General features: G+C 42.0%; 1 protein-coding gene across 1 annotated transcript in view; it reads left to right on the forward strand.

The window, feature by feature from the left end:
- Positions 1–13,008, forward strand: part of ppm1e (protein phosphatase, Mg2+/Mn2+ dependent, 1E) — a 30,655-nt gene extending 17,647 nt beyond the window's left edge. The window contains exons 2-7 of the mRNA XM_063014369.1: positions 1,662–1,789; positions 5,732–5,931; positions 7,575–7,763; positions 8,151–8,294; positions 8,414–8,507; positions 9,220–13,008. Of these exons, the coding sequence (XP_062870439.1) occupies positions 1,662–1,789; positions 5,732–5,931; positions 7,575–7,763; positions 8,151–8,294; positions 8,414–8,507; positions 9,220–10,046 (1,582 nt within the window). The 3' untranslated portion in view covers positions 10,047–13,008. The remainder of the gene's footprint in view (positions 1–1,661; positions 1,790–5,731; positions 5,932–7,574; positions 7,764–8,150; positions 8,295–8,413; positions 8,508–9,219) is intronic.
- Positions 13,009–15,652: the final 2,644 nt, after the last annotated feature.

Below are 15,652 nucleotides of genomic sequence, written 5' to 3' on the forward strand. Positions count from 1 at the left end.
GTGTGTATGTTTCAATGTAGGTGGGTGTGTGTGTGTATTATTGTGTGTCTACATTAATGTGTGTGTGTGTGTGCATTATTGTGTTTCTCAGTGTGTTGGTAACTGAATGATTTCTTGTGTAAAAATTTTTTTTTTAATCAGTTCTGGTTTATATTACCCAGATTCCTTTGCGTCAGCGAGTTTTCCCCCCGTCTGTTCCTCTCCACGGCAACCCGTCGTCACCGGTTGTTGTCATAGTTACGTGTTCATAGTTAAGGAGCAGCATCCGTCATTGGCCTGGTGTTGCTATGGGAGCAGATACAAAAGCTGCACCTAAAAGGAGGAGAGTGATGTCACGACACACTATTTCTGGTTGTGATGACACTGTGGGGAAGCAGTGCATTGTGGTAGTTTGAGTGGGAGTCAAAACAGAGTCTTGCACCCCAGTCCTGGACGTCTGTTCATAAAACGAAACCCCCAAACCCCCAAAATTCACCCTAAGTGTTCACCCCCACCATTCATCAGAATGTTCTAGTAACACAGTTTTTATCTGATTATGTTGGGATTAAAATATAATTATAATAATTTGATCATTTATTCTGTTTATTTTGGTCAAATATTCCAAATAAAGTGTAAACTTTCATGCTAAACTCGGGTCTGACGTGAACCTCCAGTACAAATTTATTTATGGCACTTGGTCCACTGTACGTTCACTCTGAAAACTGAAGTACAGGTGAAACGATTAAGAAGCGATTAGGAACTGATTTGTGGGTAAATCTCAGTCCTCGAGCCCTGGTGTTTATTTACAGTTACATTCACTGCATTTAGCATTAAGCTCTAATCCAGACTGACTTACACAGACAGAGGAGCTTCTGCAGTAACATTTCCTCGCTCTAGTACAAACACACGCCGTCTAGGAGAACAAATCTATATATACTGCATTTCATTACCTTGTACCTGTAGAGCAATGACAATAAAGTTGAATCTATCTATCTACTGACACCCTGTTAAAGCAGATTTAAATATAAAAGGTAGAAGAACAGAGTGTTTTCTTTCTTTAAGACAAAGTGGTTAATATGTGCAGGTTAGTTTCTATTTAGGTGCTTAGTGAAGAGGTGATTAGTGTCTTTAGCAGTTTCTAAACTCAGCTCTTTAAATAGACGTTTATTCTGGTGCTGGTACAGAGAAGAGCCCTGATGCCTTTTTGAGTGCTGAGGGATCAAGGTGAGCCAGACTTGCAGCTTGAGGGGTACATGGTACAGACCGAGGTTTTGGGGCCGGTCTGTTTCTGGCTTTGAACACAACCATCATTGTTGTAATTTAAATACAGGCAGCTACAGAAAGCCAGTAAAGATACAGGTCATGTGAGGGTAGTGGGGATGAAGCAATGAAGCACTGTGGCTGCATTGAAAAAGGATTAGTGGACCTAATACAGAACCCTGTGGGACTCCAGTTAAAAAATTTTATGTAGGTTGTTAACCGCCATGATGAACCAGTTATTTCAAGGTTGGAGAGGGTAGAAAAAAGAAGGATGAGCCTCTGTAACGTAATAACTTATTTCAGGAATGCACAACTCGCTCACGTCAGCGTTACATTTGCATTAAAGTCGAGTTACATTTCATACTAGTGTCGAGTGTGTTCCTAGACTTAGGCTACAGCTAACATGTTTGCTTTATTTACAGTAACTGCCCGTTCCCGCTGGCTGCAGGACTGGCACGTGGTACAGCAGATAGTCTCCTACAGACCGACCTCTCCAGTCATCACATCACCAAGACCAACGAGGACGGCACGGAGACGGAAACGATTCCACGTAAGTCTTTAATGTTTCCAACGTCACACTTCCTCAATATTAATCCTGGTTTTAAGCTGTTCTCCAACTTGTTGTTCTCAAAACTTGTTTTTAGACACTTTAAACTTACGTTTAATGCTGAAGAAGCTTGAAGAAAGTATCTCACTGATACATTATTAGGCCAAAAGTATGTAGACACCAAAGTGAATTCAATTATGTAACATAAATAACATTCCCAACTTTGGAAAAACAGTTTGTGCCCATGTGCAAACATGGTTTGACGAGTTTGGTGTAAAGGAATGTCTACTGTGATCCAGGTCTTCTTACACAGATACACTCCAAAAAGCTGTTGAAAGATTCTCCAGAAGCCACAGGAGGGTGACGACTGTGTATTAATGACCATGGTTTTGAAGTAGGATCTCACTGACTACCAGTTTTACTGGTTTATTTATTCCAGTGCTAAACTGGTAGCTGTGTGTTTTTTTTTGTCATATTTTGGCTGATGATCTACACTCTGCACAGCAGGTACATTCTGCACAGTTGCTTTTCACCGTCCTCCTCAGTTTATAGACCTGCAGGCAAGCTGCAGCTTCTCAGTCTGTGCAGTAAAACACCTCCGAGACTGTTGCTCTCATTTGACGTTGACATTTATGGGTATTTCCAAGGGCATCCGTGACCCAAAACATGATTTTAGGTCTTAGAGAAGCTCGAACAGGGAGAGACTCTCCTGAAGTTTTTGCCTGGGTACAGCGATCAGATAGCGGCTGCAGTGAATGTAGGGCGTTCTGCACAATTTAAACTCTCCTATTCGACTGCAGAATCAGGTCACTTACTAACTTGACGGTGACCTGAATTGCTTTCTTAACGTTCTATATTCGAATGGAAATGGCAGAGAAATTGGAACGACTGTCAATGCTCCAGACGGATGAAATCAAAAAGACTTCAAACATCTGGACTTCAGATTCTCACTTGTTTCCTCTATGCAGTTCCAGATGTTTGAATGATTGCACGATTGCCTATAATGTCATGTCCTGTCTGGTTCGGTTTCTACTTTACTCTGTACTCTATAGCTTTTCTATTCCAGTTAAATTCGGCAGGGATCTAAACAAAGTGGGTGAGCAAATATGGGATGAGAAAATTATCTCCAATTACTGGATTAATGTTGTTTTTTTATCTCACGTAGTTTAATTTCACACAGAATTGGCAGTTAGCAACGTAAGGGGTGAAGAATGAACCCATATCATAGAATATAGAAACCAAAGGATGCATACAGTCCTGCAAAATTGTTCAGCAAGAGCCACAAGAGTTGTTATTGAGAAGTGGAGACATCTAAGAACAACAGAACAATTCCAAGGCTGCATTCAACAAGACCCCGACCAAGACTCTTACGTAGCAGGGTCAGGTCCAGGACCCCAAGTTGACAACCGTTTCTTTTCACCTGCCAGAGATGAAGAGTTATGCACTTCCCTCCAAGTCTTACCATCTCAGTGCAGGCATCTCTGAACATCCCCACCCACAGACATGGAGAATAATGTCTTTGTAGGTTCCCTCCTGTCAATAGCTTAGCTGAGATTCAAACTTGGATCTGAGTGATGATGGGCTAGCACGTTACACCAATACACCACCCAATAACCCTCAAAACCTAGATTCTACATAGAGATCATAGAGATGTTTTCAGAAGACGTATTTAGTATTAAGGCCACAGAAGTGCAAAGGTAAGACCGAATGACAGAAACCAAGGTCAGCCCCTTCACATCTACAATGGCTCTTGTTTAAACATGTCGTCTCTGTCAGTCTCTCTATCCAAACATGTTGAATTTGATGTCTTGTTCTCCTCGCCGACTATATAAGTAGGTTTTGTTCTGTTTTCAAAAAATGGCCTGGTTTTTTCTGACGATTCCCTGCTTATATAGAGCAGGTCTTTTCCTCCCACACACGGTCCCAGATGTCTATCAGTAACCTGATTTACAATCCAATGCACCTTTCAGACTGCAGTGTGCGCCAACAGACAATAAAGAGATGGACAGATAGAAAAATGGAGGGCGGCAGACAGACGTCTGGTTTGGAGTGAAAGCAGCAGGTTGTTCATCACCGCAGCCCTGACATGACATTAAATTTAGACTCTGCCCAGCGAGACAACAGAGGGCTGGAGGAGGGGTTCTAATGGAGGGATACACCGTCTATGTAAACCACTGAATAATGGTGTGTTTACAGGCTAGCCTAAGATCTCGAACAGCTGAAAAGGCATGAAGCGATTTTGTCTAGACCATGAGCACTAGACCATGAACACTTCTGATAATTGACAAAGCCTCAGAAGCAGCACATCAAAAACACACCTGAACAGTCTCCGATTATTGTGACTCAAGTCCTCAAGTACCAAACGAAGACAACATCTAAGAATCAGACTCCTACCAGGATTCTAAATAATAAGATATAAAACAAAACTTCAATTCCTTGAAGAACAAATTGTTTGGGGCTCTTTATAACCAGATCCATTGCAAGACTCTTGAGTAATAAACCCAATGCCAAGACTCTGATAAAACAAAATAAAGTACTGTTACTTGGACTGTTCTAAACAACAAGACCAGGTCCAAAATAGATAAATGACCAAAAACATCAGACCAGCACCCAAGACCTAGGTAGAGGGTAACAAGTCCAAGCCAACAAAAGCCATAAAGGCATAAAGAATTGACTTTTAGCCAGGAGTTTGAGTGCATACTCAAATAAAATGAATTATTACTAAATCAAAATAAAATGCTAAAGCAGAAGCATGTTCTTGATAAACAAGTTCTCATTCCAAAGTCTAAAACGTACCAACTAAAAGGGGGGTAAGTTTGTGTCAGATTGAAGGTATTCCAATCAACCTGAAAGGCCATGAAATTTTGGGCCATCTTTCTTACTTGGAAGAATATAAGAATGGAACAGGACCAAGACTAGACTAAAATGATTCCTTTAGATTTTTCAGGTTTGCGTGTGGCAGTTCTATTCAAACTTGTGATTGGGTTTAAACCCTCAACCTTTGGATAAACATCCCAGCACCTAAACGTTTGAGCCACCACTGCTCATGTTTATACAAGATTATGGATATCAGAGCCTTGTGTTTATTTATTCAGCAGACTTTATTGGTTTGAGGAAAACTGCAGTACATCAGTAGCACAAAGGCTTGGATTCCAAAATTGGGGAATATTAAAAAATGATGAAGTAGGAATTTAAAATTTAAAAAAAAGTTTTTTCCACAGCAGTGGAAGAGAAACTTATTAGAGAACAATGATTAGTTTAAAACGACCTAAAGGGCCATAAAGTTCTTTTATTTTCTCTCTGCATGACTTTGCTGTTGTCCTCCTTTAGTCGTTTTCGATATGTGAAACCTTGTACGATGTTCGCTACTATTCTATAGCAATGTAATCAATCCAGACAGTTTTGGGTTGTGGATTATATTATTAAAAATATAAGGTCACGGTAATCCATGCAGCAGTTCAAACTGATCCTAAACTTTTACGTGATTATAGCTTGTTTAAAAACAAAAATTACTACAAAATCTACCGCTTCTGTTTATTTTTTTATTATTTAAGAATCTAAGCATATTTGATTGTAAGAGTTTACTTCAAGATGAAATGTAGAAACCCAATCAGGTTGACGTCAGCGGGAGGGGAAACTTATCCCCAGTTCTTTTGTGCTTTTTATCCATTAGTTTGAATAGAGCTGCTGGTGTGCAGTCATTTTTATGCACTTAAAGTTGACCAAAAGCAGAATACAATCATTACTCAAGTAGCTATTACAGGCTACTTGAGGCAAGTATAGTGAAATAAAGTTGTAAGACCAGGATTTCAGGGTAGCAAATAAACTGTAGTTCTGGAACCACAGCCACTAAAACTGTGGACGCTCCCTGATCGTCTCTGTAGTATGTTATTAATACTTTGCGTGTCCCTGATGCGTGTTTCCATGTTCGTGTTTCCTGTACAGAGATCGATTCGGTGAAGTTTGCCCGACTGGTTTTTAACAGGCTCTGTGAAACATGCTGCGTGTGGCTGAAAAACTTCCCGCCGCGCCGCCGCGCTCAGTCATACTACGAGACCTCCATCCACGCCATCAAGAACATGCGACGCAAGATGGAGGACAGACACGTCATCATCCCCGACTTTAACACCCTTTTCAACCTGCAGGTACCACACAGCCTCACATCAGAGCGCTGAGGTTTAGACTCAACCTTCCACTTTAATGCCAACATCAATATGACAACTCTGTTTATAAAAACTGAAAGATCTCCGTCTCATTTGGTACCAATTTATCCAGGAAAGAATCTTACCAGTGGACGGCCTTAAGCGTTAGCATATGCACTGTACATGACAGTTGATTCGTTCACCTGAGGATGAATCAGATGGATATCGTCTCTTGTTTAGAGGGTAGCCAGTTAGCTTCAGGTTTATAAAGAGTTTAAGCTTCATTTACATACATCAATGAAGTAAAATAGGAACGATGCATCTCATCTGAAATGCACGTTGAGGAAGCAAAATTCTAGCATGGAATATTCTAAAATTGGCTATTAGCATTTATGTTCGTACAGCTCAGGACTCTCGAACATTCCCCTGAGTTTACCATTCGCTGCAGATTTTCTGTTTCCTGTAGAACATCTTGGATGGAAAAGTTGAGCAGAGGTACCAGGAGATTCTCCAAACCCAGACAGTGAAAGTCGATACAGCGTTCTCTCCTGTTCTGCGACGGTTCTGGATACGGCAGGACCGAGTTCATGGCTGCTGATAAATAAAGAGCTTTTACCGGAGCCGTCAGCTAAACAGAAACGTCGCGAAAAGTGAGCAGGGCTAAACGGAGTACGCTCGATATTTATAATACACTTGGAGAGAGAATTAGAGAGATGGGTTGAGAGTAATGGATAGAGGGAATGCGAGAGAGAGAGAGAAAGAGAGAGAGAATACAGGGTGTTTGGAGGTTAGGAAGGGAATCTCCGTCCATCCTCTCTCTCTTAGACATGATCAGTTGTGCTTTCGTCCAGGCCGTGGAACCTCAACAGCAATGGGCTTGTTTATTAGACTTATCCACCACCAGACTGCCACATTTATCTATAACTACGTATAACTTATGTATTCTATAACAGGGCCGAACATTATCCTACAGTATTAAACGAGCAGGAGCTGAAGAGCCTCTAATAAGAGTTACCAGGGAGAGAATAAGAGAGTGTAAAAATGTTCTTATTTATCTTCATGTACCAGTTCGTTTGAATGCAAGTGGAGTTTTAAATATTCCTTCGGTTTCCTCCTCACAGCATCTCGTCCACAATTACATCTCTCAGTAATGAAGCGATTATCCTCACTCGACACGTTTCACTCGTTCTGCAAAGCCGTATTATGACTCTTAAGCTGCTGATAATTAAAAGCAATTGGAGAAAGCATGAGCGACCCCGACGTTCGCATATTAATGAAACAACTGACATTTAATTTAGCGTACTGTATTAAAACAGGAGAGGATTGAAAAATCTGAAGCATAATAAGTCTACAGATGAATGATTACTGACTGTTTATCCACCGCTGGCTGGCTTTACACATCTTGGTGGGAAGCGAGCACCAACGTAACTGCAACAGGTGCAACAGGGAATTGGAAATAACAGAATAAGGGGAAGGGGTGCAAAAAATGGGTACTTGGATGGGCACTACTGCTGTCCAGGGTTTGAATTCCCAAACAGCCTGTGTATGAACACTTTAGAACAAACTGTAGATATTAGAGGCTTTCCACGGTCTCCCACTGAAGGCTGTTTGAGATTTATTTGATTGACTCCTGTTACTGTGTGCAGGATCAGGAGGAGCAGGCCTTCTTCGCCGTGTTCGACGGTCATGGTGGGGTGGACGCTGCTACGTTTGCGGCAAATCACCTTCACGTGAACCTGGTGAAGCAGGAGACGTTCAGTCAGGATCCCGGAGAAGCTCTGCATCGAGCGTTTAAAGTCACGGACGAAAGCTTTGTAAAGAAAGCTAAACAAGAGGTAACGTCTTCTTAAATCTTCTATAGGAAGACAGGTTGGTCAAGCTCCACTGTGTAGCCAAATGTATATGGACAACCCTTCTATTTTTTGAGTTTGTGTTTCTGGCACACACTTTGGTATGGTGGAGATCCAGTGGCCTGCACAAGATCCTGACCCCAACTCCAGGAAATTGAGATGAACTGGACCTCACAAATGCTATTTTGACTCAGTTGGCACAAATGTCCACAGACACACTCCAAAACCTTGACTGTTGAAATGATGGAATACAGATTACTTTCATTCTGCATGCCTGTCATTCACAGTTTGCTTTGTATTTATTTTATTTAAAGTATCAGAGGCCTGACGGCATCTAACAGACTTGCTCCGTCCTGCATGTTTGTGTGTTAGAACCTGAGATGTGGAACCACCGGGGTGGTGACGTTCCTGCGAGGGAGAACTCTGCACGTGGCCTGGCTCGGGGACTCACAGGTCATGCTGGTGAGGAAAGGACAAGCAGTAGAGCTGATGAAACCCCACAAACCTGATCGAGAGGTAACGTACACCGCTCATAGCGCCGGGTCATTACGTTACACAGGGTGTCTGATCATTTCTGACAGTGACACTTGAAATGTTGCTTTGATGTGTGTGTGTGTGTGTGTGTGTGTGTTTAGGATGAGAAGAAGAGGATCGAGGCTTTGGGTGGGTGTGTGATTTGGTTCGGGACGTGGCGGGTGAACGGCAGCTTGTCCGTGTCAAGAGCCATCGGTACGATCGGCATGATATTCTTATGGCCGCCATAGTAATCCAGTAAACCAGTACAGACAGTCACCACAATGGAAGTGCAGCACATTTCTTAATCCAGAGCAGCATTTTGAGGGCAAAAACGTGCAGTTTGCAGGATGTATAGACGACATACTCACATTTATGGAAAGCTGGATTAATACATTCATATTAAAACCTTATTTCACTGTTTTTTCCGAGCACAGATCTGACTGGCTGAAATACGGAGGCACTATTTTAAATATCCTCCAAGTTTATTTCTCCCCTCCTGACAAGTGTGCATGTTGACAAGCAGAGTCTCTGCCTCCTTATGGCTGCTCTTTAATTAAACTGCAAACACTGACAGCCAGTTCAGATGAACCTTAAATTCTCCTAAAGCTCAGGGTTTTGTGTGTCGGGCTGTGTTCCAAATCACAAATACCCTTCTGGATCAGTTGTGCAGCTCTGAAATGTGCAATCACAGGTGAACACCGACTGATTATTCTGCTCGTATGCTGGTTCAGCAGGTCTTATATGTTCTGAAACCTTCTGGGCAGTGATAGATTAGTGGTTAAGGTTCTGGACTAATGATCAGAAGGCTGCCGGTTCAAGCCTCACCACCGCTAAGCTGCCACTGTTCTTTTTCATTCATTATTGTAGAAGCTGTACCACGCCTCTAGCTGATCATTCCGTATCTGACTTTTGATCTCTTCTGTAGGCGACTCCGAGCATAAACCGTACATCTGTGGCGACGCCGATCGCGCAGTGTTCCCATTGGACGGATCCGAAGATTACCTGATCCTGGCGTGTGACGGTTTCTACGACACGGTGAGTCCGGAGGAGGCGGTGCGCGTGGTCTCCGATCACCTGCAGGAGAACAACGGAGACACAGCCATGGTGGCGCACAAACTCGTAGCCTCGGCCCGCGACGCCGGCTCCAGCGACAACATCACGGTCATCGTGGTGTTCCTCAGGGACCCGCGGGCTCCGCCTCCCTCCGACGAGCCACAGGAAGAGGAGGAGGAAGAGGAAGTAGAGGAAGAAGAGGAGGAGGAGGAGGAGGAAGAGGAGGCTATGCAGGGTGATCTGGTGTGCCAGGACGGCGGAGGAGAGAACGGAGGGAAAGTTCGCACCGGCTGGCCTCTGCAGCAGTGCTCGGCTCCGGCCGATCTGGCTTATGAAGAGCGCACCGATTCGTTCACGGACAGAACGAGCCTGAGCATCACGGGGCCTGGTCTGCCTGCGTCAGGGAGCGGCTGCAGAATCGTCCGGACGGACACGCGGATTAGGTTTCCCAAACCTCGGCTCCCGTCCTGTAAGCGACGCTGGGTGGAAGCGGCTGCTCTTCTGCCTCATCAAGGACGAAGGAAGAGGAGGATGGACCAAGTGGTGGAGCAAAGGTGGGAAGAAAAACGTGGAATTCGAAAGATCCGCCAGTGCCACAGTGTTCTGAGCTCCAGCCCGAAGGTTCCCAAGCCGCTGCGCTACGCTGAGACCAGGCCAGGAGTCGCCCTTCCTCGTATAGCACAGGAATATGGCATTTAAGTCCCCTCAACCCCATTAATAGTGCATTATACATTAGTCTATCATTAAACGTCAAAGAACTCACATCCTCACATTAACAAATAATATTTGCCAAATAATAATCTCACGATCATGTTCCGATTTCCTCACGAGTCCCAATATAATCATATTAAGGTCCTTTTAGGATTCCCTAGTTGACTCAATCCCAAGCCTTATATTTATAGTACTTGATTACGGCTTGATGAAAAGGTCTGTGAGCTAGAAAAGACTAAAATATTTATTTATTTTGCTGTTAGAACAGAGCTGTGCTGAACCACATGTTTCGTTGGTTTGCGTCCATGCTTTAACCCTGAGGCTGCTACGTTCCTAAATAATTAGCTTTAAAATACAGCTAAAGAATCGGATTACTTACATTTATTGTCTCACATTTTCACACAATTTGCCAACAATAGATCAGAATGAGAAGCATTTTTATATTTTGATGACAAGACTATATATACTGCACCGGTAAACTGCACACAGCCTAAATCATAACCACAATCCCCCTCATCTCAAAAAAAGCTGGATAAAAACCACCCACAAAAATGTCTAGTATCATAATTATAGCTAGCAAATAAAACCCAGCCCCATTATCAATTATCAGCTGATGGTCTTGGTTCTACACAGATAAACCAACCCAGCACATTATCTAACTGATTCATTAACACAGATGCAGTATAACATGTATTTAGTTTGTTTACAACCTCGTCGAGACCAAAGAAAGGCATACAGCTAGCTGTTTGTGTAGGCGCCGTCATATACGCTACCATTATAAAGGAGCCACTTCACACTTCAATCTAGAAATTTAGAGTGTCTGGAGCGCCCATGGAGACCTTACCAAACCTCATTCACCGCTCTGATCTGTGGAACGTATCTGTACTAACACACGGTCCGAACCGGTCTGCAGATTCATCCAGCTTATGTAAGCGCTTTTACAGACCGAGCTTCAAACACTCGCCCACTCGCTCACACCTAGGATCAATTTAACGTAGCCTAAATCTAAATCTACACACTGGCATGTTCGGGGAAGTGAAGGAAAACTGAAATACCAACAGGAGACCCACAGAGACGCGGAGTACCTGCAGCACATTCATATTCAAAGAGGCGAAGACTGACCCTGGGACCCTGCAGCCACGAGGCACCCACACAAGCTCCTGTGCCCTGCCGATCTTCAGATATTTCACGTTATCATTTTATGTTTGGATGTTTAGTGATCCTAAACGATTCCTACACTCAAGTCAGCATCTGTGGGAATTTTATTTTTAATTTTTAAGAAAAACAAGCCTCAAGAGTGGAAATCTTGCTGCATTTTGGCGCGTTTGCTTCGTATGATGCGAGAGAAATTCTGAAAGCACGGATCAACACCCGGGCATCAAGAGGAACCGCACTTTACATCTAGTGTTAAAGTTGCAGACCGATCATGACTGCGGATGAAGTGTTCACCTGTTCCCACGCGTAACTTCGAAGGGGGCACACATTATAGAGTTAAACTGTAGTAAAATGATCTGTGTATATACGTATTTCTGTGCGTGTGGCTGTGTGATGGTACAGTATGTGTACATGACGTCTGTCTTATTAACGTAATAGTTCAATCAGACCTGCACACAGGTGCGCGTTAACGATCAGCCATGCTGTCTCACCCGATATGTTCAACACACTGAATAACGTACTTGAACTCATCCTGAACGTGAGCAGAGCAGGAGGGATCGCTGGTGGCACCAGACACACCGGACTTTCTTCCTCCGTCTTCAGGGATCCTGAGCCATTTCGGAGTGACGGTAGAGACCCCGGCACCGATGCCCTGCTCTTCTCTCCGCTCATCCCGCCGTGTCACCTCGTCCGTGCTCACGTACTGCTTTGATTTTCCTGTAAGCAATAATGAACCAACACAAGCCATGAGACTCTTTCAGGGGCCGCTTTATTCCAGAGGAACCGATGCACAGGAACTGTTGTGTTCCACACTGTAGGTGTGTTTCTCACAGACAAACACTAACAAAATAATCAGCATGTGACGTTCTGCTGAGAAAAGAACAGAAAACCTGTTCGCTTCAACAAACGTTATGTTCCTATACATGAAATTCTCTGTGTCCGATTACACTAATGTAATAAACCAGAGGCAGCTTTATATCAAATCAGTGGCTGAACTGCAGCAACAGAGGAGAAGCATTTAATTCAACCAGTTCACATATAATTAAACTCACCATGTTAAAATAGTTTCATCGTATATATAAACAGATCAAGTTAAAATGACCAAAACATGCCTCCATACCAAGACAAAAATGAAACTGATGTGCAAAAATACACATTTTTCATTAACCTTTAACAGTTAATAACTGATCTTAAGGTTTCCATTACAAGTGAAGCTGGATGAACAGGTTTTTGTTCTTTTCTCAGTACGGGTACGTTTGTGGAAATGCTTGTTTATAATAATCACACGTAAACGTCAGATTTAGTAGACGGAGGATCGGGTTGGAGGATGTGGAAGCATTTCAGTGTACGACACTTGTACTCTCTCTAGGAGAAAATTACAGATGGAGAAGATGCTCATTGCTGAACAGATCGACGGGCTCTCAGGCTGCTGAGTCTTTAATGGTGGCTGGATGTTTGGATGTTTGATGGAAACTGACTAACAGAGAAAGCTAGCCTATAAAGGGTAAACCCAGAGAGAACGAGTCCTCACACTTAATGTTGTACCTCTAGGATTTTTTTCCTTTTTACTCAGTTAATGAAACTATGAAAACAAATCCTGCCTTTACTTCCTTCCTAGTAAAAGAAAGTGTTGCCTGCAGGTCCTCTGTAATCTGCCGACATGAGTTTCCCTTTCCTCCAGATTAGCTCAGAGTAAACAGTGAACCTGTGTGTGTATATTCTGTGGTACTGTAGTATTTATTATAAATATGTATATCATAACTGGTGAATATCATGTATAAAGAGTGTAAGAAGTCTCTGACCTCTGTGTGATTCATTGCTGTACAGGTTGTACATGAACAGTGCTGATTACAACTGGAGTCAGTGATGCTACGAAGCTTTGCGAAGTTGAAAGCAAAACAATTAGGCTGCTTATTATTAGCTGAGATTAACTGTCCATGAACGTATCCAATGTTTACAGCCTACTCATCAATATACTAGCCATGGCGTTCTTCACTGAGTTGCTTTACTGGATTTACGGTCTGTGACGTTAGTCAAATTATTTAAGGAGGTAAACTTCATGCTTCAAACTTCATATAAAAAAACCTAAGTGTCTGTTTGAGCCAGCAAAACTGTTGCTTCATAATAAGCATCTCAATTTGATCCCCTTAGCTGAAGGATTTCCTCTCTGAGAGACATGTTTTCTTCAAGAGCTAATCGACCAAGTCAGGTAAACGAGAAACTAACCACCCGACATGCACTTGAAAGTAAAGTTACTGTAAAATTCACCCTCTGGATACCAACCATCCACTTTCGGCTCGTTTCCACATCAAAAGGAAATGGTAGCTCAATGGTTAAGGTACTGGACTATAGTAATCAGAAGGTTCAAGCCCCACCACTACCAGACCAGTATACCATTGCCAATCCTCAATTGCTTGCTAACGTAAGTTGTAATTGTAAGGAGGACAATCTTTGGATAAAAGCATCTGCTAAATATTAACCATGTATGAAATGGCTGAGATTTTACCTGAAGTACGTCAGCACTACCATGTGCATATAGTCCATTCCTTTTGTTTTTACACCACTTTACCTGTATGAGCAGATCTGTTAGGTAACCAAGCAGCGCTGTAGGTCCAGAACCTGAAGCAATATCACCGTGCCATCTTTATAATGTATTCTACAAAAAAGTAAGCACACCCCTGACTAAAGTCACACTATTATATACATCACAATACATACAGTTAACCTTTATAGTTTACATTATACATATCACTAACTATAACTAACTATATGTTTACTAAAATACATTCACATACATGTTGCATCACAAATAGTGGAAAACTCATTACAGATGTTATTGATTCATATTCTAATGAAATAAAATGTTGTTGAACATTTTATTGAAATGTATTGAAGTCCAGACTTCAGGGACACACTTTATTTTGTATTTATTTTATATTTACAAAATTAGTCAAAGAAATGCCACTGGACACAGGTTTTGTGTTTAAAAATAAAGGAATTCAGTCAATTTAATATGAATTAAAACTGGGTCACCATTAACTGTAGGGAACACTGTGACTGAATCATCAGCTCACCACTCAACCTCGATTTTAAGCCATAATATCTACATTTATTACAAATATAATCGGTCATAAACAACATCATAAGTAAATAACATTAATATAAGTAAACAACAATAATAAATAATAGATAAACTGCATTTATTTAGTGTTTCTCTCTGAGGTAAATTTTCGCTTCCCGCCTTTTTCCTCCTTCTCGTGCACCGGCTCTGGGGAAAACTCCCGCCACAAACACAAACCTATTAACCAATCATATTAGAGTACTCCTGAACTCTTGCTTCTGATTGGCTAGAATGTGTAGCGGGCTTTAAACTGACAGGATTCGCAATGTTGTTTACAAAGTAAATCACGTGGGTATTAAAGCGTGTATAAACTGATTTTACCACTAATAAAATAAAGTTTAATTCCTGCAGTTGATTACCTTTATATTTACTAATATGTATGATAAGTCTAGAGTTTTCCCTATTATCTTATTGATTTGTGTGTCCAAGTGAATTATTATTTACAATAATGTAAACAATACATCTAATAAGTTGTAGTTATTGAGGGTTGAGACATACACTTGAGTTTTCATCATTCAAAACAATAATTGAAAACTGTGTGTGCAAAGTTGACAAAATATTAAACTGAAAGCAGCAGCTTAAATTGAATCCTCACTTGAATTGTAAATTTGTAAATGTATGTAAATTTCCAGTACCAGGATATCAGCAGTAAAGGTGCAGTAACTGTAAACAAAAGCAGTAGCAACAACAGGATGATTTTGCCCAATTTGGTTTGATTTTTCCCTGGTCAAAAAGGGTAACCATATTCAGCACAGGTACTTAGGTACAGTATGGGTCACTTGGCTTTAAAACATACCATGCCATAGGGTAGGGTGTAGTGGCAAAGGGCCATCAGAGCTGGAGACGAGGTAGATCTGTAGTCAGTCACAATAAACAGCGTACGTTGTGTTAATAAAGATGTAGAAATGTGTGTTTGTGTAAATGTGGCACGGCGTCCCACACTACTCATCCTCCACTGTTCCTCACTTCGGTTACAAGCATCTGCCAAATAAATAAGTGTAAAATAAACAGTAGCTGCACCCAGGGGAAACATCTTGTAAAAAGCAAGACAAACAGGAACGACCAAAATAAGAACACAGACTTTCCTGCTCAGTTCTTAAGAACACAACAGCATGTGGTGGTCAAATGAGTGAGAGCGTTTATAGCCGGGGGCGAGTGCTGTGATTGACAAGCTGCCATTTCTTTTCTCAAGCTGTACAACCACAAGAGGGGAGGCAGATATGATGAGAACAGAGACAATGCCAGTCATCTACAGCTGAGGCAAAATCCAACAGAGCTTCAAATTGGCACACACCACGCACATGACCCAAATAGTGGG

The sequence above is a fragment of the Trichomycterus rosablanca genome, chromosome 18, assembly GCF_030014385.1.
Source record: "Trichomycterus rosablanca isolate fTriRos1 chromosome 18, fTriRos1.hap1, whole genome shotgun sequence".
Taxonomy (NCBI): Eukaryota; Metazoa; Chordata; class Actinopteri; order Siluriformes; family Trichomycteridae; genus Trichomycterus; species Trichomycterus rosablanca.